Genomic DNA, 25,164 nt, shown 5'->3' with positions numbered 1-25,164 from the left:
CTTAAGAAGGGCTGCACCAGCCCTGCAGGAATCCTGGGGAGAATTCAGTTGTATTAGCATGAAAGTGAGTGTGATGTCCTTCTGGAGGAGCCAGGGTCTGCAGTCTCAAATGCAGATGCCTCTGCTTGTTCAAGGTGACAAGTGGTGACACAGAAGTGACCTAACAGCCCCCTGAGAACCTTCCTTGTGTCTTTTCTCCAAGAACTGACAATTCCCTGTTGCAGGCGATCTGACCAAGAACTGGGAAAATGTTCAAGACATTTTCTATCACCTTTTGAATATGTTAAGGCGCAAACATTTAGAATTAGTCCTGTGTGCTGGTCCTGGTTATGCTACAGCTGAACTAACCAAGTGACTTAACCCAGTGACTTCACCCTCTGGGACGTCAGGTTCAGGTCTGAGAGAAAATACCTGTATTGCTAGGTTTTTTATAAACAGACATCAACACGTTTTGCTTAAAGTGAAAGGTACAACGCTTTTACTCAGGCCCTGGACAGTGAGGACAAAGATGAATTGTGTTGTAATCTAGTTTCTAACCTTCTGTGGGTCATAAACGCTGTGGAGAATCCAAAAAAAACCCTTTACCCCCCCCAAAAATGTCCTGACCGTACACATTTGACTGACAGTTTTAGGGATTTTGCGGACACCCCCAACTTGCACAGATCTCAGATTTTAAAACTCCAGTTCTAAGCTTTTATACTTTAGTCTACATGCGCCATCAATGAAGTATGAAAACTGGCAAATTCAACTGAAAAACCTAACTCAGTTTTCCTAGAATTTAGTAAATCTTTATCCTTTGAAACCTTGGATTGGAAATATTGCCTGTTTTGCTCTGGGTCATGTCACACAAGCAGTGGCTTCTTACAGATGTAGGTGGTGCTCCGCCCAGTCCAGCAGCACAGCCCTGTGCAGCCTAGATCAGCTTTCCATGTGGCCCGTCACGCTCTGGGGCCTACCCACTCCTGGGGGCAGACGAGTGCCTCCCAGCTGAGCACCACAACAGACAGAGGTTTAATACAGAAACTTTAATAGGTAAGCATACCTTGTAATGTTATAGTAGGGGGAGGATACAAAGGGATGGCGTTCAGCATGGTCTCCCACTCAGTATTCTTCCCCTTCTTCAGCCTCTGCTTCCACAGAATCCACGCCCACCTCTTCATAGTCTTTCTCCAGCGCTGCCAGGTCCTCCCGGGCCTCAGAGAACTCTCCTTCCTCCATGCCTTCTCCCACATACCAGTGCACAAAGGCTCGCTTTGCGTACATGAGATCAAACTTATGGTCTAGGCGGGCCCAGGCCTCGGCGATGGCAGTGGTGTTACTCAGCATGCACACAGCCCGCTGCACCTTGGCCAGGTCTCCCCCAGGGACGACGGTGGGGGGCTGGTAGTTGATGCCCACCTGCCAGAGAAGGGGAAGAAAGTATTCTGTGAAGCTTCCGTCAAACCCAGAAATGGTGGCTGCTATTGTGCAAACAGAAGACACACTTTGTTTCCCCTCTGGCAACCTGGGAGAAGGCTCGGTTCACCCTGCAGCCTCTGAGCCCTTCTTGGTGCCAGGCAAGCTGCCAGGAGAGCAGGGTCCTGGGTCCAGACAAGGAAAACATGGACAGAGGAGCCCCAGAGTCGGCCACCCTGGCTGGGTCCCAAGCTGCCTGAAGGGCTGTGTCCCAGCAACTGTGACATGTGATAGGTGCCCAGGTGACAGGACTGTCTTCCTTCTGAAAAGGGACACTGCTCTGGACTCTGCATATGCTATTTTCTCCACAGGTATCAACAAGATGGGGATTAATTTCTGTGGCTGAAACCTTTTCCCCCCAGACAGATGCAGAGTACACAGCTGTGGCTGTAACACGAGGGAAGATCGTACCCTCTTCTTGCCCACCAAACGAGCCAGCCCATGCAGAGCAGGCAGACAGGGACACTGTCAGAGGTCCTAGGACTGCTGCACCCACTGCACCAGGAGATGGTCTATGTGTGTGCTGAGGAGGAGGAAGGGGGTGACACTCTAAGGCTGGGACCAAAGGGAAGGCATTCCAAGTTTCAGATCCAAGGGACAACGTGACCAGAGGTTTTGGCAGCAGCACACAGGGTCAGCTGGAGCTCGGGTCAGCAAACATTGTCTGTAAGGGTGAGACACTACATATTCTAGGCTGGGTGGGCCACACAGTCTCTGTTACAGCTCCTCAGTTCCGTCTTTGCAGCAAAAGCAGCCACAGTACGCCAATGAGCAGGTGTGGCTGTGTTCACAGAAAACTTATTTACAGAACCGGGTGGCGGTCCACCCACCATGCTGACCCTGAACTAGAGGAGGAGAACCAGAGGAGGAAGGCCCAGTTCAGAACCCCCCGCAGCAGGCCCAGCAGAAGCAGGGAGGGTCTGAGCTAGCAGAGGAGGCATGAAAAGGCTCAGGGAAGCACAGTCCCGAGGGAAACAGTCCACAGAGTTCAGTGATCAAGGACTGGACAAAGCTGGAGAGCAACAGCAGGGCTTCTATCCTGTATCCAGTGGAAGGTGGGGACAAACTGGTCTGGGGCAGACTCAGGCCAGAATTTCCAGACTTACCAAGAGAGAAATAAAGATGTTGCCATTTTCTTCACAAAGATTCATGATAGTTTTTCTTTAAATCCAACATTGCACTGGACATTTAAATTGTCCTAAACTCACATTAAAATGAGTTTCTACTCACTTATAGAATGAAGTAAAATTTAGTGACAGCAATCAGTTGATAGTAATTTCCCAATTTCAAATATCCACATGAATTACCAAAATGCTCTGAAAATGCCTACATTTCTCAGTCCAACCCACATTTCCCACACTAATTCTACCACCCAAGAAAGGGAACAAAAATCCTTCATGGGGGCTGGACCAGTGGTGCAGAAGTTAAGTGTGCACTTTCCACTTTGGTGGCCTGGGGTTCGCCAGTTCAGGTCCCGGGTGCGGACATGGCACCACTCGTCACACCATGCTGTGGGCAGGTGTCCCACATATAAAGTAAAGGAAGATGGGCATGGATGTTAGCTCAGGGCTGTCTTCCTCAGCAAAAAGAGGAGGATTGCCAGCAGATGTTAGCTCAGGGCTAACCTTCCTCAAAAAAAGAAAAAAAAAATCCTTCAAATAATGTCTTATTCTGTTAAAAAAATAGTCTCACCACAGATCTATAGTGTGATGACTCAGGAAGGAAGTTCAAAAGATGCCACTGGATAAATGATCACTCTGGTTCCATAAGTTATGGCCAAGAGCCGAGCTGCAGGGAACAGGGGAATTCTGTGCAAAGGGGCAGCGTTATACGGCAGGGTTTGCTGCTTGCTAACAGGTAAATGCACTCCATATCACCCAGTCCTACCTTAAATCCAGTTGGGCACCAATCCACAAATTGGATGGTGCGCTTGGTCTTAATGGTGGCGATGGCCGCGTTGACGTCTTTTGGAACCACATCGCCCCTGTACAACATGCAGCAGGCCATGTACTTGCCATGGCGAGGGTCACACTTGACCATCTGGTTGGCTGGCTCAAAGCAAGCATTGGTGATCTCAGCCACAGACAGCTGCTCGTGGTAGGCCTTCTCAGCTGAGATGACTGGGGCATAGGTGGCCAGGGGGAAGTGGATGCGGGGGTACGGGACCAGGTTGGTCTGGAATTCTGTCAAGTCCACATTCAGGGCCCCATCAAATCGCAGGGAGGCAGTGATGGAGGACACGATCTGTCCGATCAGGCGATTGAGGTTGGTGTACGTGGGCCGCTCGATATCTAGATTGCGCCGACATATGTCGTAGATGGCTTCGTTGTCCACCATGAAGGCACAATCAGAATGTTCCAGGGTTGTGTGGGTGGTCAGGATGGAGTTGTAGGGCTCCACTACAGCCGTGGAAACCTGGGGGGCTGGGTAAATGGCAAATTCAAGCTTGGACTTCTTGCCATAGTCCACCGAGAGGCGCTCCATGAGCAGAGATGCAAACCCAGAGCCGGTGCCGCCTCCGAAGCTGTGGAAGATGAGGAAGCCCTGCAGCCCCGTGCACAGATCTGCCTGAGAGAAAGCAGAGAACATGAACCAAGACCTGCAGAAGCCACGCCACCAACCTCCAACCAGCCACGGTCACTTCTCTTCCTCTGCGAGATTAGACCATTCACATCCTCCACAGTGAAAATGCATTACACTTAGAGGCAAAGCAGAGCAGACATTAAAGATGTATGGATGCACCACAGCCACACTGGAGAGTAAGAGTGTGGACTTATGATTCTGGCCTTGGTTTTACCAAAATGCCCTCCTGGTTGCAGTCCAAGGCCTACCCGCCCATCCAGGACAACGTCATCAGGAAGCCTTCTCAGTACTCTTCTTACCAGTTTGCGGATCCGGTCCAGGACCAGGTCGACAATCTCCTTGCCGATGGTGTAATGGCCTCTGGCATAATTATTGGCTGCATCTTCCTTCCCGGTGATCAGCTGCTCTGGGTGGAATAGCTGCCTATAGGTCCCTGTGCGCACTTCATCTACAAAGAAGACACAGGTGCCACAAGTCTTTAAGGCCTATTGTTAACTCTCCAGGGTTGACAGAATCGGGATCGTTCCATTTTACCATGCACATGCTGTTCCTTGTAGGTCAACAGCATCAGTGTCTCATAGGAAATGTAATACACAGACCACAATTGCAACCTATGGCTCTAGGAGAGAAGAGTCAACTCGCGGTACAAATGCCAGTGTGACCAGTGCTCAAAGAAGGGAGTAGAGCTCTTACACCTGCACACAGACAATTCTACATGTGCATATTTCTTCCATACTCGTAGCTACGGCCAAGGGTATAATTTAAACATTGCTTACATACTAGACAGTCCCCAGCATGACTTTTGCTGGGCAGTCCTATCAGGGCATCCTTGTGGCCTGGATGTCACAGACTTTAGGGTGACATTCTGTCATACCCTGGGTGGCCACTGAAAGGTGCTCTTTTTGTAGAGTTCCTTGGAAACTACCTCAGACTTCCACTTTGGAGGAACCTAACGAATGTTCTATATTACCTTTCTATGTCTAAGATGCAGGTAAAGACTCGTGCACCAGCCTGAGAGAATGTACAGCATTAAGGAGGGACCAGTGCCCGGGCACCCTGCAGACGGTGTCTACACAACCACCTGACCAGGGCTGAGGTGGCCACCAGTGAATCTATCACCAGCCATCTTCCTGCTGGTCAACCTTACAGAAGGTTTTTCTAAATTAGAAGGCTGAGTCCTGTGGACATTTCAAGCACTAACCTTCTCGTTTCTCACCTAATGTGGCCACAGGCATACATTTGTATGTCTGTCCTTTCTGCAGAGGGATTCAAAGGAGCACATGCGGGGCTTTAGCAAGACTCTCCCACCCTCCGAGAACAGCCACCCTACGTGCCCAAGTACCTACCGACTACAGTGGGCTCCAGGTCCACAAACACCGCTCTGGGCACATGTTTGCCAGCCCCAGTCTCACTGAAGAACGTGTTGAATGAGTCATCCCCACCGCCGATGGTTTTGTCACTTGGCATTTGACCATCAGGCTGAATTCCATGTTCAAGGCAGTACAATTCCCAGCAGGCATTGCCGATCTGGACCCCTGCCTGCCCCACGTGGATAGAGATGCACTCGCGCTGGAAACCAGAACATAAACCTGAGACTCTGGTCTTCAAGCGAACTGTCATTCTGTGGCATGAACATACGTATGTGCTTCAGAGTGTCTACAGCTTTCTCAAAGCTTATTTCCCACAAGGCTTATGTGACCATTTTGTGAAAAGTGACATGCTCTAACCCACCCTAGCTACTAAGAACCAGAGTTAGCACCAGAACCTAAGTGTTTGCTACTATGCAAAAACTAGGTTATTTTAAAACTTGGAAGCTGTTTAATGTCAACAGTAAACTCCACATTATGGCTAGTCATGTAATTCTCTGAAGAATATAGCAGTTTTTGATTGAGTCCTGACCAAGGAATAAGGTAAACGGTGATAGAGTCAGGGAAGGAAAAGTGGACTAGGACACAGGTCACTGTGGACACAACATCAGTGGTCACTGTGTGTGTGTGTCTCTCCTCTGCCCTCTAGGTCCACCCTCCATTGTTTTCCATCCAGCTCTGGGCTCCTGGAGGCTGACCCACGTGGACTGCATCAAAGGGCTTCTGGTTGCTTTAGCCAGTGGCAGGCAGCAGCAAGAGACTAGGAGGTTAGAACAAAGTGTGGGCAGGGCGTTCCCTCCCTGCCCGAGTGCCATGGGTTGCTGGAGGCTGCTTATCAAGGCCACAACTTTCAGCAGTCAGTGCTTCTCATAAAGTGACCCTGTCAACTTCTAGTGACCACTCCCTCCCCTCACTCCTTAAAGCCTAGGAGGTAATGGCTCCCCGACAACACAAATGCTGGGATACTGCACTCTCTTTGGTGATTTCCTCAAATTCTGCCCATTCCTTTATAAATAGTACCTTTTTAAAGTCTCCTCAAAGTACCTGTTCTGAACGTACCATCTCTTTCCTGCTGGGAACCTAAGCGTACAGACACTAATCACTTGTTCAATTGTAGACACATCATCCTTGCAGAGAGGAAATCAAATGAAAGTTGAGATGTCCCACCCACCCTAAATTCTAATGCACAATTCCAAGAACTTGAAGTCCCGTTGTCTATTATACAAGTACCAGATCTCAGTCATCAGGGCATCAAAGATCAACATAAGGCAGCACTCGCCTCACAGCATGCCAGGAGGAGGCATTCAGTTCCAGAAAGAACTTCTCCAATGACAAGCTCACTCCTCCAGAGGGAAAATTCATCAACACTCTGAGAAGTGCTTTGGAATCCACCCAACCACACCATTTTCAAACCCATGTCACTCATTTTGCCTTACTTAAATCCGGACACCCTGTATTTCACAGGATGTGTTTCCCAGGAGGCCTGATGTGGCATTCGACTCCCTCAGGCCAGTATGATCAGCATCAGCTCTGTGACCTGAAGAAATCCCCCAATTTCTTCATTTACAAAATGAGGGCTGGGGAGCTAAGTGGTCTGCAAGGCCACTTCCATCTGATTATCTAACCAAGATACTAATCAAAGCCATCAGGAAAATCATTTCTAGCTTCCCACAGAAAGCCTTAACTATAAATTCATCACCAATCTCCCTGGATCATTAAAGTTCACATTTCTTTAGTCAGCTGTATCTCCTCTCTGAAAAAAATCATTTGAAACTTCCTCTGTTCTTTGCAAACTCCAGACCGACTCTTCTTTTCATATTCTTCGAAGATGACCTTGTTCCCTTCCTACCCAGAAGGTTCACCTTCCTGCCACCCAATGTGCAAAGAGACCCTTGTGCTTTCCTCCTTCCTTTACTTTACAGTGAAGGTGTGCTCCCTCTTGGGAACATCCCTTGTTTCTCCCGAGCCCCCACCCAGCACCGGGGCTCAGTGACCATGGTGGAGTTCCCAGGCGCTGGGGGTCCGCAGACCTCTCCAGGGTGGGTGGAGGCACAAGCATTTCCCAGCAGGATCAGGAGGTTCCTAATCCCTTCACTGTGCTGACATTTGCACTGACAGTGCACAATCAAAGGTGCACACAACTGTTGGCACCTGAGCCCAAATCAAGGGAGTGGCACCAGTCTGTACCAGTGGTCACTGGATTCTTCACCCTTATGCACTCGGTGTAAAAAGAAAAGAAAACAAGTTTCACTTAAGAATGTCCTTGATGAGGCAAAAAAACGGTCATTAACTGTATTAAATCTCTACCCTGAGAGCTGGGACAAAGTGGAAAGCACAGACGAAACACCTGCGTACAGGAGGAAATGCAGCCGTCTAGGGAAGCCCTGGGGCTGTTGAGGGTGGGAGCCGCAGGCTGAACCAGCTGCTTTTCTGCTCCAAGGACTGAGGGCCGCGGCCAGTCAGACTTCCACGTGTCACTTACGTAACACGCTGGTTCAAAGTGAGTATTTGGGAAGCGTCTCGGTCTGAATCTTTAACGTGACCAACACCGACAGACACGACCCCATAAACACAGGCCCTGGGGTCCTTGAGAACGTTCCGTCGTGGAAGGAGGTCCTGAGAGCCGCTCCCCAGCCTTCGGGACCCCCACGCCGTTGGTCCTCTCGGAGCCCGAGTCCATGCCAGGCAACGACCCACTGCCGCCCTGGCTCCTGACGACGCGATTTCCGGAGCCCCCGCACCCGCGACCCCTTCTCTGGACACCCACATACCGGGTGCCATCGCCCCGGCCGCCCCCCAGAGGAGGAGCCCTCCCGGGCCCCAGGCCTCACAGGCCCCCGCGCCGGCGCTCTGCTCCCCCGCAGGCCGGGCCTCCCGCGCCCTGTTCCGCCACCCGTTGCCGCCGAAGCCCTGTGGCGCCCCAGGTCCCCCACCGTCTCGGGCCTGCCCCTCGCCGCCCCACGTCCGCCCTCCCGCCTGGGCGTCCGCGGGGCAACAATGCCCGGGGTCCTGCCAACGCGTGCGGCCCACACTGCCCATCCCGGCCCGGGCCTCACCATGGTGAGCTCCTTGCCACCCGACGCCGCTCCTCGACCTCAACTGCTGCTGGACCTCAACCGCTCCTCCACCCAACCGTTCCTCCACCGCAACGGCTGCGCCTGCGCGCGCTCCCCAGAGCCGCCTGCGCTGCCTCACTGCCATTGGTCCCCAGCACAAGGGGGCGGGCCGACGCCAGGAATCCTGCTTTCCATTGGCTGTTGCTTGACGCGCGGTGTATGGTGCTTTCTCATTGGATGTGGCTTTGGCGGGAAGGTTGGACGTCGCGGAAGGCGGAGGTAGGGCCAGGCGTTGCGGGGTGTCCTCTGACGTTACGTCGGAGCGGCCACAGCGCCCCCTGGGTGGGGCACGGGACCTTACAGTACGTGTAAAGCCCACACCCGTGTGCTGCTGCCCCTTCGCCCGGCACCGCAGACCCGCTCGCCTCCTGGCTCCTTATTCGGGTCTCTGCAAACATGCCTGCCCGTCATCTACCCAAAGTCGTCGTCCTGTTTCTTGTCTGCCCCCTTCCTGGTGCAAAAGAGCCATTCCCATCCAGCGCCCCAAACCGGGTGGGATTTGGTTACTTCTTTAAGGAGGAGTGGGATTCCTCATTAAAGGCAGCCCTCTCACCCCCAAGAACTGGCTGTGGGCACAGTGTCCCTTTTGGAGGACTTTGGAACAATCACCAGATTCCTCCATTCCGTAAAGGTGGACTGAACTTTCTTTAGGATCCAATGTGTAGATCCTTCTGGGAAAAGCTGCGGAGGAGGAGTCCAGGCAGATCCTGCTCAGCATCAGAACGCAACACCTGGTTCTGGCGACTCCCTAGCGGATGTTCAAGCAGACCCTTAACTTCTCCTCAGAGGAGATGGGGACCGAACCCCTGCAGTGAGACACACCGGAAAGGTCTAGGGGAGGCTCTGATCAGTGCCTTCAGGTCTGCCCTTAGAAACACGGCTTTGGCAGTAGGAAGGAGGGGGATGGGAGGAGGTCACAGGAGAGCCAGGGAAACCAGGAGAAACCGTCCCTGCTTCTCTCCCTGGGAGAGTGGATCCTTCTGTCTCAGTCACCTTGGGCTGCCATCACAACATACCACAGACCGGGCGCCTTAAACAAGAGAAATGTATTTTCTCTGTGGATAGCAATAACGAAATGGAGTAACACGTGTCAGGGCTTCTAAAATGGAGCTGGGAGGCCATTAAGGAAATGGGGCTTATGCAGGCACACCACGTCTCTACCCAGAAGGAATGAAACTTTTGCACTGGGCTTTAGTGCTGTCATCTTGACCTTCATCTCAAGAAATACGCTTACTCGCATGGATCTAAGTTTCTGACCTATATCATTTTCCTTCTCTGAAGAACTTTTAACATGACTTGCAAGGCAGGTCTGATGGAGACACATTCAATTTTTTTTTTTTTTTTTTTTTTTTTTTTTTACCTTAGAAAGTCTGTATTTCTCCTTCACTTTTGAGGAGAAATATGATGGATACAGAATTCTAGGTTGGTGGGGTGTTTTCTTTCGACGCTGAAAATATCTCACTCCCCACACTGCACAGAGGGGATGTGCAGCAGCCTGGGTAACGCACGCTGCTTCTCTTACCAGGGGCCGTCTGACCTGGGCACAGCGGCCATTTAACCACAGGCTTCGGACCAGGGAGGGAATTTTTTCTGGCTTTTGTGATTTGGAGTGGTATTCATCAGCTTGTCGAACTTGTTTGTTTTGTTCGCGTTCTCATTCTGAGCAGAGATTCCCTTTGGTACCTAATCTTTCATTTGTAATTGTGCATTGTTTTCTTAAAGAGGCCCCCAAAACCTCAAGAAAGTGAAGGGCTGCGGGGCTGGGAGAAGGTCCTGCGCCAAATGTGGAGGCAGGACTCCTGGTGGCATCACCAGGGACACCTGGGTGCTGGTCCCAGCCCGCTAGTGTGCGCTTCCCATACCAGCGGCGGCACAAGTCCCTGGTGGGGGGCTCATATCCCCAGGTGTGACAGCGGGGCCTGCCTCCTTGGCTAGGATGTCGGGGGTACGATCCAGGTGGGAGGTGGGGGGGCCCCCGGGCCTCTCGTAGCCTCTCTATCAGCCTGCCCAGAGCTCTGAGTCACTGGTCCTGGGCAGAGGAGCCCAGAGTGGTGGCCCTGTCCTTCCAGGTCCCTGCCAGGAAGACCAGAGCTGTTGGGTGACCTGGCCAGCAGGTGGCCAGTGGAAGACCACAGTACAGTGTGGCCTCAGGTAGCACACACAGCCCAGGGTCACACGGACCAGACCCAGGTGTGCAGATCCATGGTGTGCATGCCCTGCGTGTGCAGACAGTCAGCCACACTTGCATGGCTCGCACAGTCTCCTCTCTCTGTCTCGTGGTTTTCCTGGCTCCCTGAGCTCGCCTCCCTGGCCCTGCCAGTGGACCGACTCTGCAAGCACATCATCACCGTGCCCCGACTCCTGCCTGGGGAGGCCTCATTGCTGCTACCCAGAGGGCTCTTGTCGGTGCACCAGGCACAGAGCCACGAGGGGGCGGTGCTGTGCAGTGAATGAGGGTGAGCACCCATCTTTATCAGCCCCTGTAGGTTATGGAGTTGGCGAAGGGCTTCACATGGGTTCCATCATTTCATCCTCACAATGACCCCAAGAAGAAGCCAGGGAGGCACAGAGAGGTGAAGCTGCTTGCCCAAAGTCACACAGCTAGGAAGTCATGGAGACAAGACTCAAATCCATAACCAGTGGCAGAAGTTCTGGGTAGTGAAAATATCAGTGTAAGGACACCAGCTGTCCCTGCCAGGGAAGGGCGATGGCCTTCTATTTCTGAAGTCACGTCCTTCCTGCTCTTGAGGTGCTAAGATGCTCTTCCTTTATGAAATGAAGCAGGCAGTGGATGTGTGTGTGTTGTCTTTTTTCTCATCCTTAACAACCAAAGTTAACAATTTTTTGCTATCCTATGTCTCCCCCCAGCCCCCATCTCCAGACCCCAAATTCCAAGGCCTAGGGCCTGTGTCCTGAAGACCAAGATCCAGTGGACTGGAAAATGGACCACTGGGGAGTCACTGAAGGGTTTTCAGCGCAGGCACTGGAGGAGAAGATCTTGACAGTGCATCTGAGTTTTTCAAGATCCCCTTGGCTGCAGTGTGGGAAAGAGGCCAGAGGGCCGGAGTGGGCGGGGGAGACAGAGGAGGAGGCCATTGGTGGTGCCAACCAGACAGTCACATCGACTGGGACCAACATTTGAAGCAGGTCAGATAATTCAGGGTCCTGGCAGCAGAAAGATCATCCAGAATGGAAAAGAATCAGTCCTTCTGGGAGCTTGTGGGCAGCTCCATCCAGCTGCAAGGGTCTGACCAGCCTGCACCAGCTCAAGTAGGGAGACCACCTGTTGTCCTGGTTTGCCCAGGACTTCAGCACCGAAAGTCCCAAGTCAGGGGAAGCTCCTCCATCCTGGGCAAACTGGAACAGTCGGTCACCGTCATCTCAGGACCAGGTTTGTGTGTCAGTCAGGGTTCCCTGCATCTTGCTCTGTTTAGCCCTTCATGAGAACATGCCCCAGGCCACGCTACTGAGCTGAACTGGAGATTCTGCCTGAACTGTGTCCTGCAGCATTGAGTCAACGCATTCTCTGTGTCATGAGTGGGATAAGCAGTCTTCTGGGTGCTAAGAACCTTCCAGTTCGTGTGTATTTTGTGTGGATGTAAGTACACATCTGCATTGAGAGTAGACAGAGGGGAAACTGTGGCAGCCAAGGGGAGGACTGTATTAACTTTTAAGACATAATAACACAGTCTTCCCCAGTGTTGTGTCTACTTACCGACCATCAGCGCTGCAGAGAGTTCCGGTTCATCCACGTCCTCACAACACTCGACACCGACACTTCTCACTGTAGTCGTGCTGCTGACTGGGTGGCTCTCAAATTGTGTTTCCCTGAAGACTAATGAGGTTGCGCCCCTTTCCATCTGAGTCTTCACGATGTAGGGCCTCTTTGGGGAAGTATCCGTTCAGGTCTTTTGCCCATTTTCTCTTGTTTTCTTTGTAGATACGAGTCCTGCATTGGATGTGTGGGTTGCAGAGAGCCTTTGCCACTTTGGGGCTTATGTTTCCTGCTCTTTCTGGTGTCTGCTGGTGAACAGAGGATCCTCATTCCAAAGGAGCCAATTTTTCCTCCATGGTCAGCTCTGCTCTACCCTAGTCACATCACCTCTGCCCTCCCCAATGTCGGGAAACCCTCCCCTTTGTTTCCTCTCAATGTTTATTGTTCTACCAAGCACAATTAGATCCACAATCAACCTGGAGCTGATTTTTGGATAGATTTGGAGGTCGGGTTAACGATTTCCGTATAAATGCTGACCCAGCATCATTTCTGGAAAAGGATGGTCAAACTGTCACCAGACAGGGATCCTAACCCACTTCTCTTGTCCTGCCTGGACTCTGACATTTGTGTCTGACCTGATCCTCCTGTCTTCTGGCCAGGGGCAGGGGTTCCTTGATCTAACACTGCAGGCCATGAGCTTACTGGCTTTCAGTATCTTCCAGGAAGAAGGCCTAAGCGACAGGTGCCCTGGCCCCAGCTGCTCTGAACCAGCCCAGACCAGAGCAGCCCAGCCCACACCCACCAGACTAGCACCGACACAGACAGCTGAAGAGTTTACCAAAGTAACCTGCCCTCGTTAACCTGGTCAATTCCCCTCCTCTGAGACCGGTGAAGGAGCTGTTTTCAGGTCACGTGATGTACGTAGAACCATGATTTCAAACCATGCATGTGCCAGCTTCTGCCCGCCTCTACGTGCGATGATGAAACTTCCCTTTGAATATTTATTCCCCACCCCAGCGAAGACACCCACCTCCCTGTGCTCGGGGGGCCATCACTTCATGAAATTATTCCCTCTGCTCTCCACCTTTTTCTTTGCTGCATGCTGCAAATAAAACTGGACTCTATGAAACTACTTCTGGTCAGTCCCTCCCAAGAGGGACCACGTTCGGTTTGGTAACAAAACTTGTTTTGGGCTTAATTTCCAAGAGACAGGGATTTTAGTTGCACTCATCGGCAGTGCTTGTTGTACAAGCTGCAGTTGTTCCTTTGTTTATTCAGCATTAACCGGGCCCAGCCTTGTGCCAAGCTCTGGGCCTGGCCTGAGACTGTGGGCGCCGCTCTCAAGGTTCCCAGGGGAGGACAGACGAGAAACCGCCCACTGAATGGGCCTGTCTTATCATCACTGTATCTCCTAGCCTCACCCAGAGCCCAGCACACAGTAGGAGCATAATAAACAGCAATTGCCTGGGCAGCAGGACCACACGACATCTCTGGCATCTTGACTTCGACAAAAGCGTGGGTAAACAACAGCCTATCCTCTTCTTTGCTGTGTGACTCTGAGCAGGTCACATCACCTCTCTGAGACTCGATTTCCTTGTGTGGAGGATGGGAACTGACATCACAGGGGCCTGTGGGGTTTCAGGAGCTGATCTGTGTAAAGAGCCTGTGCACACTGAGTGCTTTACATGTTGCAGCTACTGGAGTTAATATTGTCACCATGGTGTCCAAGAACCTGGTAAATACTCTGGTCTCCACTCACCTTCCGGAAAGTGAGGAGGACTGACCAGATGATGTCTCTGTCTCGTCCACTCTTGGACTCTTGGAATCAGAGACGGGGCCTGTGCTGAGCAGGCCCAGGCAGAGGAGAAGGAAACTGACAAAGTGTATCATGATGTTCAGAAGAGAGAGCTTTAAAAGTGGGACAAGGTTGGCAGAGAAGCCAGGAAGGTGACTTGCGTGGGTGGAGTCCCCAGCAGGGGAGGTCAGAGAGGTCCCCTCATCAGGACCCAGGACTCCCGAGTGCCCGGGCCCCAAGTGCTCGTGGAGGAGGAGTGTCCTGCCCTTGCAGGCCGCCCAGGTACTGGGTCTCCAGGTCCCGTGGGCTCAGAAGCACATCTCCCATGTTCTGCTCCATCTCCTCTGTCTCAGCTAAGGGCACGGCCTCCACTGTCGCCAAGTTGCCCGTGCTCAGGATGCCAGGGATGTGGAGGGCTCTGTGCCAGGGTGTAACCATGGCATCCTCCACAGCCCTGGGCCACATGTCAGGTCAACATCTGGGCCTGCGTCAATCTGACACTAGCTCCTTGGGCTTCTGGCTCTCCTGGATTACTAGTGTCACGTGGGAGAGAGAGGCTCAGAGAGGTGCAGTGACTGCCCAGGGTCACAGAGCCCATGAGAGTCTTCTAGGACCAGCAGTAACTCTGGCAAGGACATCTCCTTCTGTCCATAATCACTGACACCATCTGACACTCACACTCTTTCTTTAGCTACTATTCTGTTTCCTCCGGTCAAAGAATCCAGTGCCAAAGGTTAAGGAGGAATTTGTGGCACATCAAAAGCTAAAACTGCTTCAGCACTTTTTAAATTACCCAACTCATGCCTTCAGTCACAAAAACGTAGGAGACTATAGAAAACCCCAAACCAAGTAACCTTACTGTTCACAGACAAGCACTGGCACAGTGTACTGCACTATGATCATATGAAATAGAAATGACTAGGAAACATTTTCTTTCACGTGCATTTATGAATACTGTACATCTTTTTCAGAGCACACATTTAGTGAGATATCAGTTCTTTCATTGTCAACCAATTCTACTTCTTATTTCCTGGAAATTACCTAGTTCTAGAGTTTGATATTGCTGTACAACTTCAGTTATATACGCTGAGCATCTTGTGATCACCAGACATCATGTAATTATTTTACTGTGGTGAGAGCCCTTAACACATGGCCGCCCTTCTTAGCAAACATTTGAGTGCACGACGCAGCCCCGTGAACTACAGGCACAGTGCTGTGGGCAGCTCTCTAGAACTCACCCGTCTCACACAGCTGCCACCTGCTTTCTGCCTGTTGAACAGCAGTTACCCATCCCCCCCCAGCCCCTGGCAATCACCGTTCCACTCTCTGTTGACATGAACTTGACATTTTTTCCTCTTCTTGCTTTTCTAGGGGGTCCTTTTTCTCAGCTATATTGGGGTATAACTGACAAATAAAACCGTCAGCAATGTACAACCTGATGACGTGACAGACTGTGTGAGGATTCCCCCATCCAGTCAATTAACACATCCGTCACCCCACATATTGTTTTTTTTTGGTGAGAACACTGAACTTCTGCTCTCGTAGTGAATTTCAGTTACACAATGCAGTGTTATCAAACATAGTGACTTAACTATTTTAGAGCCCTCGTCTAAGTGGAATCACACAATGTAGTCCTTCTGCGACTGGTCTATTTCACTTAGCACGGTCCAGCCATCCCACTTGTGGGTACGTATCCAAAAGAGTCGAAAGGAAGATCTCCAGGAGACCTCTGCAGCCCCGTGTGACGGCAGCACTATTCACAGCAGCCAAGACACAGAAGCAACTTACTGTCCACCAAAAGGTAACCGGAGAAGGAAAATGTGGAATATACGTACCACGGAACATTATTTGGGCTGAAAAGAGAAGGGTATTTTGCCATATGCAACAACGTGAATGCACTTATTTTAAAGTGACAGTAGACTTCAGGTTGGGCCAAGACGGAGTAGGCCCCACACATCCTCCATCTCTCAGATGACAAATGAGACTGTGCACAGAGGACAGAAAGCACGTGCTTGAAAACGCTGAGACATGAACTCTACCAGGCAGGTGGGGACAGGACTCCTGCAATGGGGTGATGATGGGGCTGTTCCCTCCTCTGTGTCCTAGCCCAGTAGGGCAGGGGGCACCCAGCAGCCGCTGACAGTGAAATCTGTGGGACCAGCCCCTTATTTCTAACCCGACTAGTGGGAACGGGGGCCTTGTGAGTCAGGAGGGAGGGGTCACCCCCACTCATTTTGTTTTTCTCTCCCCAGTGACAGAGTCTGCCCTGCGGCCTCAGCGATGGCAGAGGCACCAAAGGCCCTGAGAACTTCCCTTTGTCTCTGGACAAGGGAGCAGGGACAGAGACTCCTGGATCTGAAGAGTGTCAGGGAAACCTGGTGTTTTTTTGCTGAAGAATATTCGCCCTGAGCTAACTTCTATGCCAATCTTATCTGTGCCAATCTTCCTCCTTTTTGTATGTGGGTCCCTGCCATAGCATGGCCACTGATGAGTAGTGCTGGTCTGTGCCCAGAATCTGAACCCAGGCCACCAAGGCAGACCACGTGGAACTTCGCCATTAGGCCACGTGGCAGGCCACGGGAATCCCCATTCTTTTCTTCTTTTTCTTCTCTGGCTGTTTCACCAGGTAGGTCAACCAAATCACGTGGATCTGCATGACATTACAGGGTGCAAACACTCAGAAGACCTTGTCAGAGGCGCCATTGAGCCTGAAGATGTGGGTGGATCCTGAGCAAGAGACAGCTGGAGAAGGGACTATTTACCTCGGTGGGTGAGCCAACACGAGTCCTGGGCTCATGCTGAGCTGCAGGCACAGCACAGACCACAGAGGCAGAGCAAAGGCCTGCAGAACTGAGCCCCACTCACTGCCCGGATCCACCCGTGAGTGGGATGTATCCGTGTGACACAGCGGCACAGCGACGCCGTGACAACGGCCTGAGGCGGGAACAACTGCCATCAGAGGCAAGTACCACACGCAGCTCGACCTTCCCTCTATCGATGCTCCATCAGCCAACAGAGGGAGAACAATGAACCAGCTCCAGAGGATTGCACTGGGAAGCAGAGTCTCACGACACCAGAAGCAAACTGTCCAGGACACTGCGCAAGATCACACCACAAACAGACCAAGAACGAGGACAAGCTGAGCACTTCTCAAGGCAAAAGACGCTCCACAGACCCAGCCCTGAAATAACCCGCAGGCACTCCGCTCAGACAGAGCCTCCACTGCACCCACACTCAGGGAGGCAGAGGGAAGGCTCGGGAAACTCCTGGAAAGACTCACGTTCTCAGCAGACAGAGATAAACTGCGGAAAAGAAGCAAACGGACATTTTAGAACTTAACATACAACATCCAAACTCAAAAATTCACTGGATGGGCTCAGTAACAAAATGGAGAAAACAGAGGAAAGAGTCAGAAAACTTACTGATCAATAGAAATGGCAAATCTGAAGAACAAAGGGAACGAAAGATTGAACGAAAGACACGAGACCCTCAGAGATGTGGGGAACATGGAAACTTCTACCTTGTGAGCCATGGGAGCGTCTGAAGGAAAGTGAAACAGGTCAGTGCAGAAGAGAAGATGTGAGGAAAAGGATGGTGGGAAACTTCCCAAATTCCAGAAACACAGGACTCAGCTCAGAAAGCCTCACCCTGACCAGAGTCAATCTCACAGAAAGCCAAGACCAAGGAAAAGCTTGAAACCAGTCAGCGAAACCACACGTCATGGCTAAGAGAACATCAGTGTGCAGGGCTGTGACTTCTCCTCACAAACCATAGAGGCAGGGGCTGGCCTGGAGGCATAGTGGTTAAGTTTGCTTGTTCTGTGCCAGAGGCCCGGGGTTTGCAGGTTCAGATCCTGGGCCCGGACCTACACACTGCTCATCAAGCCATGCTGTGGCAGAATCCCATAGACAAACTAGAGGAAGATGGCTCAGATCTCAGCTCATGGCCAATCAACCTCACAAAGAAAGAAAAAAGAAAGAAAAAGAGAACATAGAGGTAGAAGAGACGGAATCACATCTTTAAAATGCTGAAAGAAAAGACCAACCCAGGACATGACAGGGAGCAAAGGTGCCCTTAAGGATCGAAGGCCAAACCAAGCAAAACCCAAACAAGGGTTGATGCAGCTGAGAGAAAACTAGGAGAATTCATCACCAGACAATGCACCATAAAATACTCTGTGAAAAGAACTTCAGGCTGAGGTGCAATGACACGAGAGGAGCTGGGAACTTGAGGAAGAAGGAAGAGCGACAGAAAGGTTGTCTCTGGATAAATGTGGTGGCCTATTTTTCACCTCATAAATTTTTTAATATATGTACGACTCTGAATAAAAAAGGACTCCTCAGTGTCAGAGGGTGGCGTTCAAGTTCTATGGAGGTGACCCATGTGACGATGGTGACAGAGTGGAGGGCACAGCATCCACAGGGCTGGAAGGCTTCTACGTTCTATTTCTCTGGTAAGGCGTTATGTGCAATTGGTCTGTGAAACAACGGTACACGTAGCGTTATTCTCAGGACAACTAGAAATCCTCACAAACTCACTCCAGAAAACTGGAAAACCTCAGTAGCCCCACATGAGGAAATTTGAAAAAGGCAGTGACAACAGTCACTGCACCCAGGTTTCTGGAGAACAGAAGTCGTGATCTCCCTTGGTTAGCTGCCTAGGAGCGTGCTTGCTGGGTCACATGTTAAGTGTGTCCCACCCCAGGTCCTTCTGGATCCTCTGCACACGTGCCCTTCCGTCTAGAATCTTGGCACATGTCCATTCTTCCCTCACAGGTTCCAAAGCTGCGTCCTAGCAGCAGGCACCACACTGCCCACTTCACCTTTGGTGTCCTTTGCACCTGAAGGAGAGAACTCAGAGCCCAGCTCTCCATTGAGAGACAGACCTCACCCACCTGCGCTATGGGCGGATCCCAGGGCAGGCTGTGCCCCTCACGCCCACCCCGGGCACTGTGGGGCCAGCGCCTGCCAAGAGGGCTTCGCCGCCTCCAGCCCCTTCACCGCACCTGCCGACTTCCCTTGGCTGTCCGGGGTCACCCAGCTGTCCATGCCCCGCCACCCACTCGCAGGACATCCTGCAGGAATGCAGCAACTTCACACCCGCGATTTCTCATCGCACCTCCCAGATGGGGTGCCTTGACCCGGAAGATCCTGCACTCCTTTCTGGGGGTCCTTTCTTCCATGTGCAGGCCTGGCCATCAGAACAAGGCCATGCTCTCTGCTCTCACCCCCGAGAAGTCCTGCAGCTCACCATCTGCTGAGGACAAAGTCACTCCCTGCGTGGTCCAGGAGCAGGGAGTCACTCCGATGCCACCCACAACACCCAGGTGTGCTCAAGACCCCAGCACTGAGAAGATGCTGTTGAGAACCCCGGGAGAGAGCAGGAAAGAGACGGCCGAGCAGGAGGAAGACCCCCCAGTCATCGAGAGGCAGGACGATGAGGGAAGGGGCCCTGACAACCCTGGGGAGGCATCGTCTGCATTTAGGCCGCTGGGGCTGCAGGGAGGCCTCTGTTCCATCGTGCCCAGGCCTGGGCCTCTGCAGGGAACCCACCACAGCATGAGGTCAGAGGACAGATCAATCCAGAAGTCCCAGACTTCGTGCATGAGCTCCTGCCCCAGAAGAAATGCCATCACCAGCTCATATAGCTCCACCCGAGGGTTCCCATCAGTGCAGAGAAGGATGGGTCCAGCCACAGCCCACACCTGGCTGCCCCAGAGGCCCTCCGAGAAAGTGATCCCAGAGGGCCGTGGGTCTCCCTCTGCAGGCTCGGGGCTCTCCCACAGGAAGACGCAGCGTGGGAAGGACGCAGAGCCAACACCGGGGCAGACAGAAACCCAGAGCATCTGCTCACCCACACCCGACAGGTCCAGGCCCCGAAAACGCAAGACCCCTCTGCTGCCAAGCAGGCACGGGGCCCCTCTGAGGCTGCCACCAGCCCCTGAGCTGGGCTTTCGAGTCACCGTGGAAGATCTGGCCTCGGAGAAGGAAGCAGCACTGCGGACCATCGACAGTGCCCTGCGGGGTGAGACCGAGGCCGTCAGGGACCATGGCACCACCCAGCCTTCCTGTTCTGTCCCCGTGCCTGCTGCAGCGACGGCTCCTCCACCAGCTGTCCCTCTGGCCCCCAGCATGACCTCAGAGTGGGGAAAACGCAGGAAGGTCCAGGACACCATGGGCCCACTCACCATCCTGGAAACTGCTGGAGCGGCCAGCGTGGGGCATCCTTTGTGGCAGAGGAAGCACAGCTCTCCAGGACCCCTCCCCTCCCAGTCACAGCCCCTTCCAGGCACCTCTTCACCCTCACTGCCCTCAGCCCTGTCCACCTTGCTGAGCCCTGCTTCCTCCCCAGGATCACGCAGCGCGGTGCTGTCTGCTGGGCGCCAAGGCGCCCTGCTCCCTGCTCCTGGCCGTGCACCAGGCATGGAGTCTGCAATTGGAAGCCCAACTTCTGCCTGCTGGGCCCCTGCCCCTGCGGCAGCATCCCCTCCCTGCTTCCTGTTGAAGTCCACCTGGGGGCACCCTCGCAATGGGGGAGGAGGAGGCCACTCGAAACCCAAGGCTGCAGTGTCAGCTGCAGCAGACGCCAGTTCTGCCTTCTCTGCAGCTTGGAGCACCTCACCCATGTGCACAGACTCTCCTGTCTCCACCTCACAGCGCCCCCCTCCCATCACGGATCCTGGTGCCCCTCCCTCCACGGGCCTGCCAATCATTCCTGCTGGCAGTTCCAGCCCCTCTCCCTGCATATCTACAGGCCTGGCTCCCTGGGCAGCTGCTGACACTGAGGTCACCCCCATGGACACTACTCCGGCTCCCCAGCCTCTGCTCGAGGGGTCTGCAGCTGGCTCCAGTGGGAGCATCTCCTCACCTGCCCTGGCCCTTCAGATGTCCCCCAGGGACAGCATGGCCTCAGTCACCAGCAGCCTGTCCCCACTGAGGTTCTGTGGCCGCACCCCAACTCCCAAACTTCCCACGAACCCTGGAGCCGTGGCCCAGTCCAAATCAGGGGCCCCTAATGGGCAGCAGCATGGAGCCACCACCTTACCAAGCTCTCTCCAGAAGGGCACACGGGCTGCGCCAGCCCCACCCCGAGCCCCAACCCCTGCACCAGGCCAGCCTGCTGGGGACAGCACCACATGGGCAGCTTTTCGGGTGGCAACACCCACACCTTCCATCTTGGGCACCCATAGCAGCACCTGGCCAGGTCTTGCTGCCACCCCAGCTATCTTCCCTTCTGGCACAGCCCACGCCTCTGGCTTGGCCCCTGCCACATACAAGCGGAGCACTGTGACCCATGCTGGGACCAGGATGAGGCAGCCACAGTCACAGTTTGGCAGCAGAAGCCACATGCCCTTCAGGTTACAGGTCTTGGTAGCATCTAAGGGCTTTGACAGCAGATCTGCTCTGTCATTTTTGACCCGTTCCTTCCGTGCCCTCAGCCTTAGAGCACAGACGAGTGTGGCCCCAAGCACCACACACCGCTATGGGGGCAGCTTGGGCCAGAACACCTGGGGGCCCCCTCCCCAGAGCGTCCCAATGGTGACTGCAAGACCCAGCACCAGGCAGAACCCTGGGTCTGGATGCACTACTGCCCCTTCCTCAAGCCGCATCCCTGGGGGCCTGTGCAGGAAGAGACGCCTTACTTCCGGCTGAGGGCCCAGCACCACGGCCAGAAAGGGGTGTTTCCATCCCCACCTCCACTTCCAGCAGCCCTACCTCAGCGGGGGCACCGGAAGGAGCAGCCTTGCTGTTTGGTTAGGTCCCCTCATCCCCTGTCCCTGTGCTCAGAGGCCTCAGGAGAGAACACGGGGGCACTTGATCACGTTCCCTCTAGTCAGGCAGGACACCTCCTTTGCACTACAATTGAAACTTCCCCTCTCCCCATCTTCCTCCCAGAACCCTCGTGCCTTCCCCACACCTTTTAATAAAGCCTTGTTCTTGTTCCTTAGCATGATTCTCCTCTGTCTGTCTCTGGAGGTCAAGTGTGGAAAGCACTGGCTGTGTGAGTGGTGACAAGGGAAGCCAGACCTAACTGTGTAAAGGTTGCTGTGGCCCAGCTAACGGGGTGTGGAGAGGACACAAGTGGATGGCTACAAGGACTGACACCTAAATAGTAAAGGTGTGTTTTAGTTGAAACGATGCAGCCCAGGATAACAGGGGCCCAGGGGAGCGACAGACAGGGAGACTGACCCTTGCCAGTGGAATTGCTGCCTCCTTTGACCTGTCTGACCTGGAGCAGGCTTATCATCCTGAGTGGACACCAGGAGTCTGCCCTCTACACGTTTCCTCCTTTAATGGAGCAATTTGCTATTTCTTCACTATTTGCTTTTAAAGTCCTAGACTAATCACCTACATACACATCCCACCTGGAGAGCATGGGCCTGGCATCCCAGCTTCTGGGTTGAACAAAAAGGGAGCTTTAATTCTAGGACAGGACATGACCCTGAGCAATTTGTGATGTCTTCTTTGAAAAAGCAGATAGACTCCCTGACGACATTTCTTCCCTTTTCCAGAAACAGGGATGAAAAGGAAGCATTTGCAGAGGAAACAAGCTAAAATTAGCCCATTGTAATTATCAAGATTCAAAGACTCCCCATTTGAGGTCCTAGGTGTGTGGAGCTTAGAGACCATCACTCCTGTCGTCATAACAAGAAAAAAGATGAACAAACTGAAATCAACAATTCCTAAATCCTTCAGAGAATCGAGGTCATAGGGCAAACTGTTACCACTAAAACTGGAGAGGCGGGTGAACACAGAGAATCCCAGCTGAACAGAGCAGAGCCCTCTGCTGGAGGCAGGATCTGGGCAGCAAAGCTTTAACCGTAACTCAGGAATTTCTGGAGGCTCAGTGTAGATCAGTTTCAGGCTAAAAGCCCCTAGGGGCCCCACTTATAGGGGCCTGCACACGTTCCTGAGTTTTACCTCCAGTAGCCCCCATTCTCAGGGTGAAGATCATAGAAAACTGCTTCATCCCTCCAGCAGGGAGAGATGAAGAGCAACCATTTTGAGACACACCCAGCATAGCCTGTGTCCTTAGCAAGCCTTCCCTCGAGGGAACTCTTTCACCAGAGCCACTGCCTTGGCTTCTACCAGAGCATCACTGGCCTGGGGAAGGGAAACACCCTTACCTGGGCCCTGTAGCTTTCCACGGACAGGAAAGGAAATACCCAGCCCCAGCTCCCTCGAGCGTTCTCTCACCCATGGCACAAAAAGTCTGAGAAGCACTTGTGAAGATCAAATCCCAGGGTCACAGGCTCACGAAAAGCCTGAGAGATAATCACAGGAATTCAGAACACTCGTCCCTCCCCTAAACCTTCCCAACGCGTCAATATGGCTCCTGGATCAATAGGGGCTTCAGCGGAAAACACTTCCAGTCTCAGGTCTGACTCAAGAAGTAGTATAGAGGCAAACCCAAAGAGAAGAGGGGAGACAAAATACACAACGACAACCCTGGAGAAAACCAAGGACCTAGAGGCAATTAGAGCTTCTGACACCTGATCAAGCATCAAACAGTTAACATGGCTTAACTCCTAGGACATCAGAACCTCACAGGAAAGGCCCATTTATCAAGTTGTTCAGACCCCATACATCACGGCCATCCTTCGACCAAAAAGTGCAAGGCACACGGAAAGGCCAAAGCCACAGTTTGAAGAGACAGAGCAGGCATCAGAAGCAGACTGGGATACGACGGAGATTTTGGAACTATTAGACTGGAAATCTAAAACAGGTGTAGTGAATAGGCTAAGGGTTCCCATAGAAAAAGTGGACAACATGCACGCACTGTTGGCCAGTGTAAGCAGCGCGACAGGAATTCTAAGAAAGGATCTAAAGTAAATGGTAGAAACAAAAAATACTGTAACAGAAAGCGAGCATGCTCTTGATCAGCTGGTGAAAAAACTGGGCATGACAGAGTAAAGAATCAATGAGCTTAAAGAAATGTCACAAGAAACATCTCAAACTAAAAAGAAGAGGAAAAGTACTGAATAATGTGGAAACAAATATCCAGGAATGCTGGGACGATTACAAAAGGTGTAACATCTGTGAAAAGAGAATACAAGAGGGAGGGAGGGAGGGAAGGGTAGATGGGAGAGAGGAGGGAGGGAGGGAGGGAGGGAGGGAGGGAGGAAGAACCAGAAGAAATATTTGAAGCATTAGTGGACAAAAACTTTTATTTAACATACATCACACCACAGATCCAGGAATCTCAGAGAACATCAAGCAGGATAAATGACAAGTGATTGACACCTTGTAAATCATACTCAACCTTCAGAAAAACAAAGACAAAGAGAAAATCTTGAAAGAAGACAGAGAGGGGAAATAATCTTACCCATAGAGAACCTAGTGTAAGAATTATATCGAATTCCTCTACAGAAACCATGCAGACAAGAAGAGAGTGGAGTGAAATATTTAAAGTCTTGAAACAAAAAATCCCCAACAATATCGAATTTTTACCCATCAAATTTCTCCTTCAAAATGATGAGACGTAGGGCTGGTCTAGGGGTGTAGTGGTTGAGTTTGTGCTCTCTGATTCAACAGCCCCAGGTTCTCAGGTTTGGATCCTGGGTGGACACCTATACACCACTCATCTAGCCATGCTGTGGTGGCGTCCCATATACAAAAACAGGAGGATTGGCACAGATGTTAGCTCAGCAACGATCTTCCTCATGCAAAAAGCAGACGATTGGCAACAGATGTTAGCTCAGGGCTAATCTTCCTCACCAAAAATTAAAAAATAAAAAGAAGAGAAATAAAGAATTTCTAAGATAAATAAAGACTGAATTTGTCTCTGCCTAACCTGGCTTGCAGGAAATGTTCAAAGATGTTCTTCAGAGAAGGGAAATGATGTAGGTCAGAAACTTAGATCTTTTAAAGGAAGGAAGAGTGCAGAGAAGCAATAAATGAAGGTAAAATAAAATAGTGGTCAGTTTTTACTTTTCTTATTCTGAAGTCGTCTAGCAGAATCATCTTGTTCAAAGTAAAAATACATTTGGTGACAACAGTTGATGGATAAGTCAAGCGTAGCAGAGCCATTTTACAAGGGATGCGAGGGAGGAATTGGGAAGACTCTGTCATAAGGGACCCGAACTAACCATAAAGAAACACAGCGTCATTTTAAAGTGAAGTGAGGTTAGCT

At 52.0% G+C, this 25,164-nt stretch overlaps 1 protein-coding gene across 12 annotated transcripts in view; it reads right to left on the bottom strand.

The window, feature by feature from the left end:
- Nucleotides 1–1,010: 1,010 nt before the first annotated feature.
- LOC100072403 (tubulin alpha-3 chain) overlaps nucleotides 1,011–25,164 on the bottom strand; it is a 45,069-nt gene continuing 20,915 nt past the window's right edge. For 11 of the 12 annotated variants that reach the window (XM_070273878.1, XM_070273882.1, XM_070273880.1 and 8 more), the window contains 4 exons: nucleotides 5,385–5,607; nucleotides 4,338–4,486; nucleotides 3,343–4,023; nucleotides 1,011–1,398 (listed from right to left, as the gene is read on the bottom strand). In XM_070273878.1, the coding sequence (XP_070129979.1) occupies nucleotides 1,102–1,398; nucleotides 3,343–4,023; nucleotides 4,338–4,486; nucleotides 5,385–5,607 (1,350 nt within the window). In that variant the 3' untranslated portion in view covers nucleotides 1,011–1,101. Of the gene's footprint in view, nucleotides 1,399–3,342; nucleotides 4,024–4,337; nucleotides 4,487–5,384; nucleotides 5,608–8,461; nucleotides 8,740–25,164 lie in introns of those variants that run through there. The other variant, XM_023645097.2, reaches the window with a different exon arrangement.

This window comes from Equus caballus, chromosome 7 (genome assembly GCF_041296265.1).
Source record: "Equus caballus isolate H_3958 breed thoroughbred chromosome 7, TB-T2T, whole genome shotgun sequence".
Classification (NCBI taxonomy): domain Eukaryota; kingdom Metazoa; phylum Chordata; class Mammalia; order Perissodactyla; family Equidae; genus Equus; species Equus caballus.
This window is presented reverse-complemented; position numbering and strand designations above follow the sequence as displayed.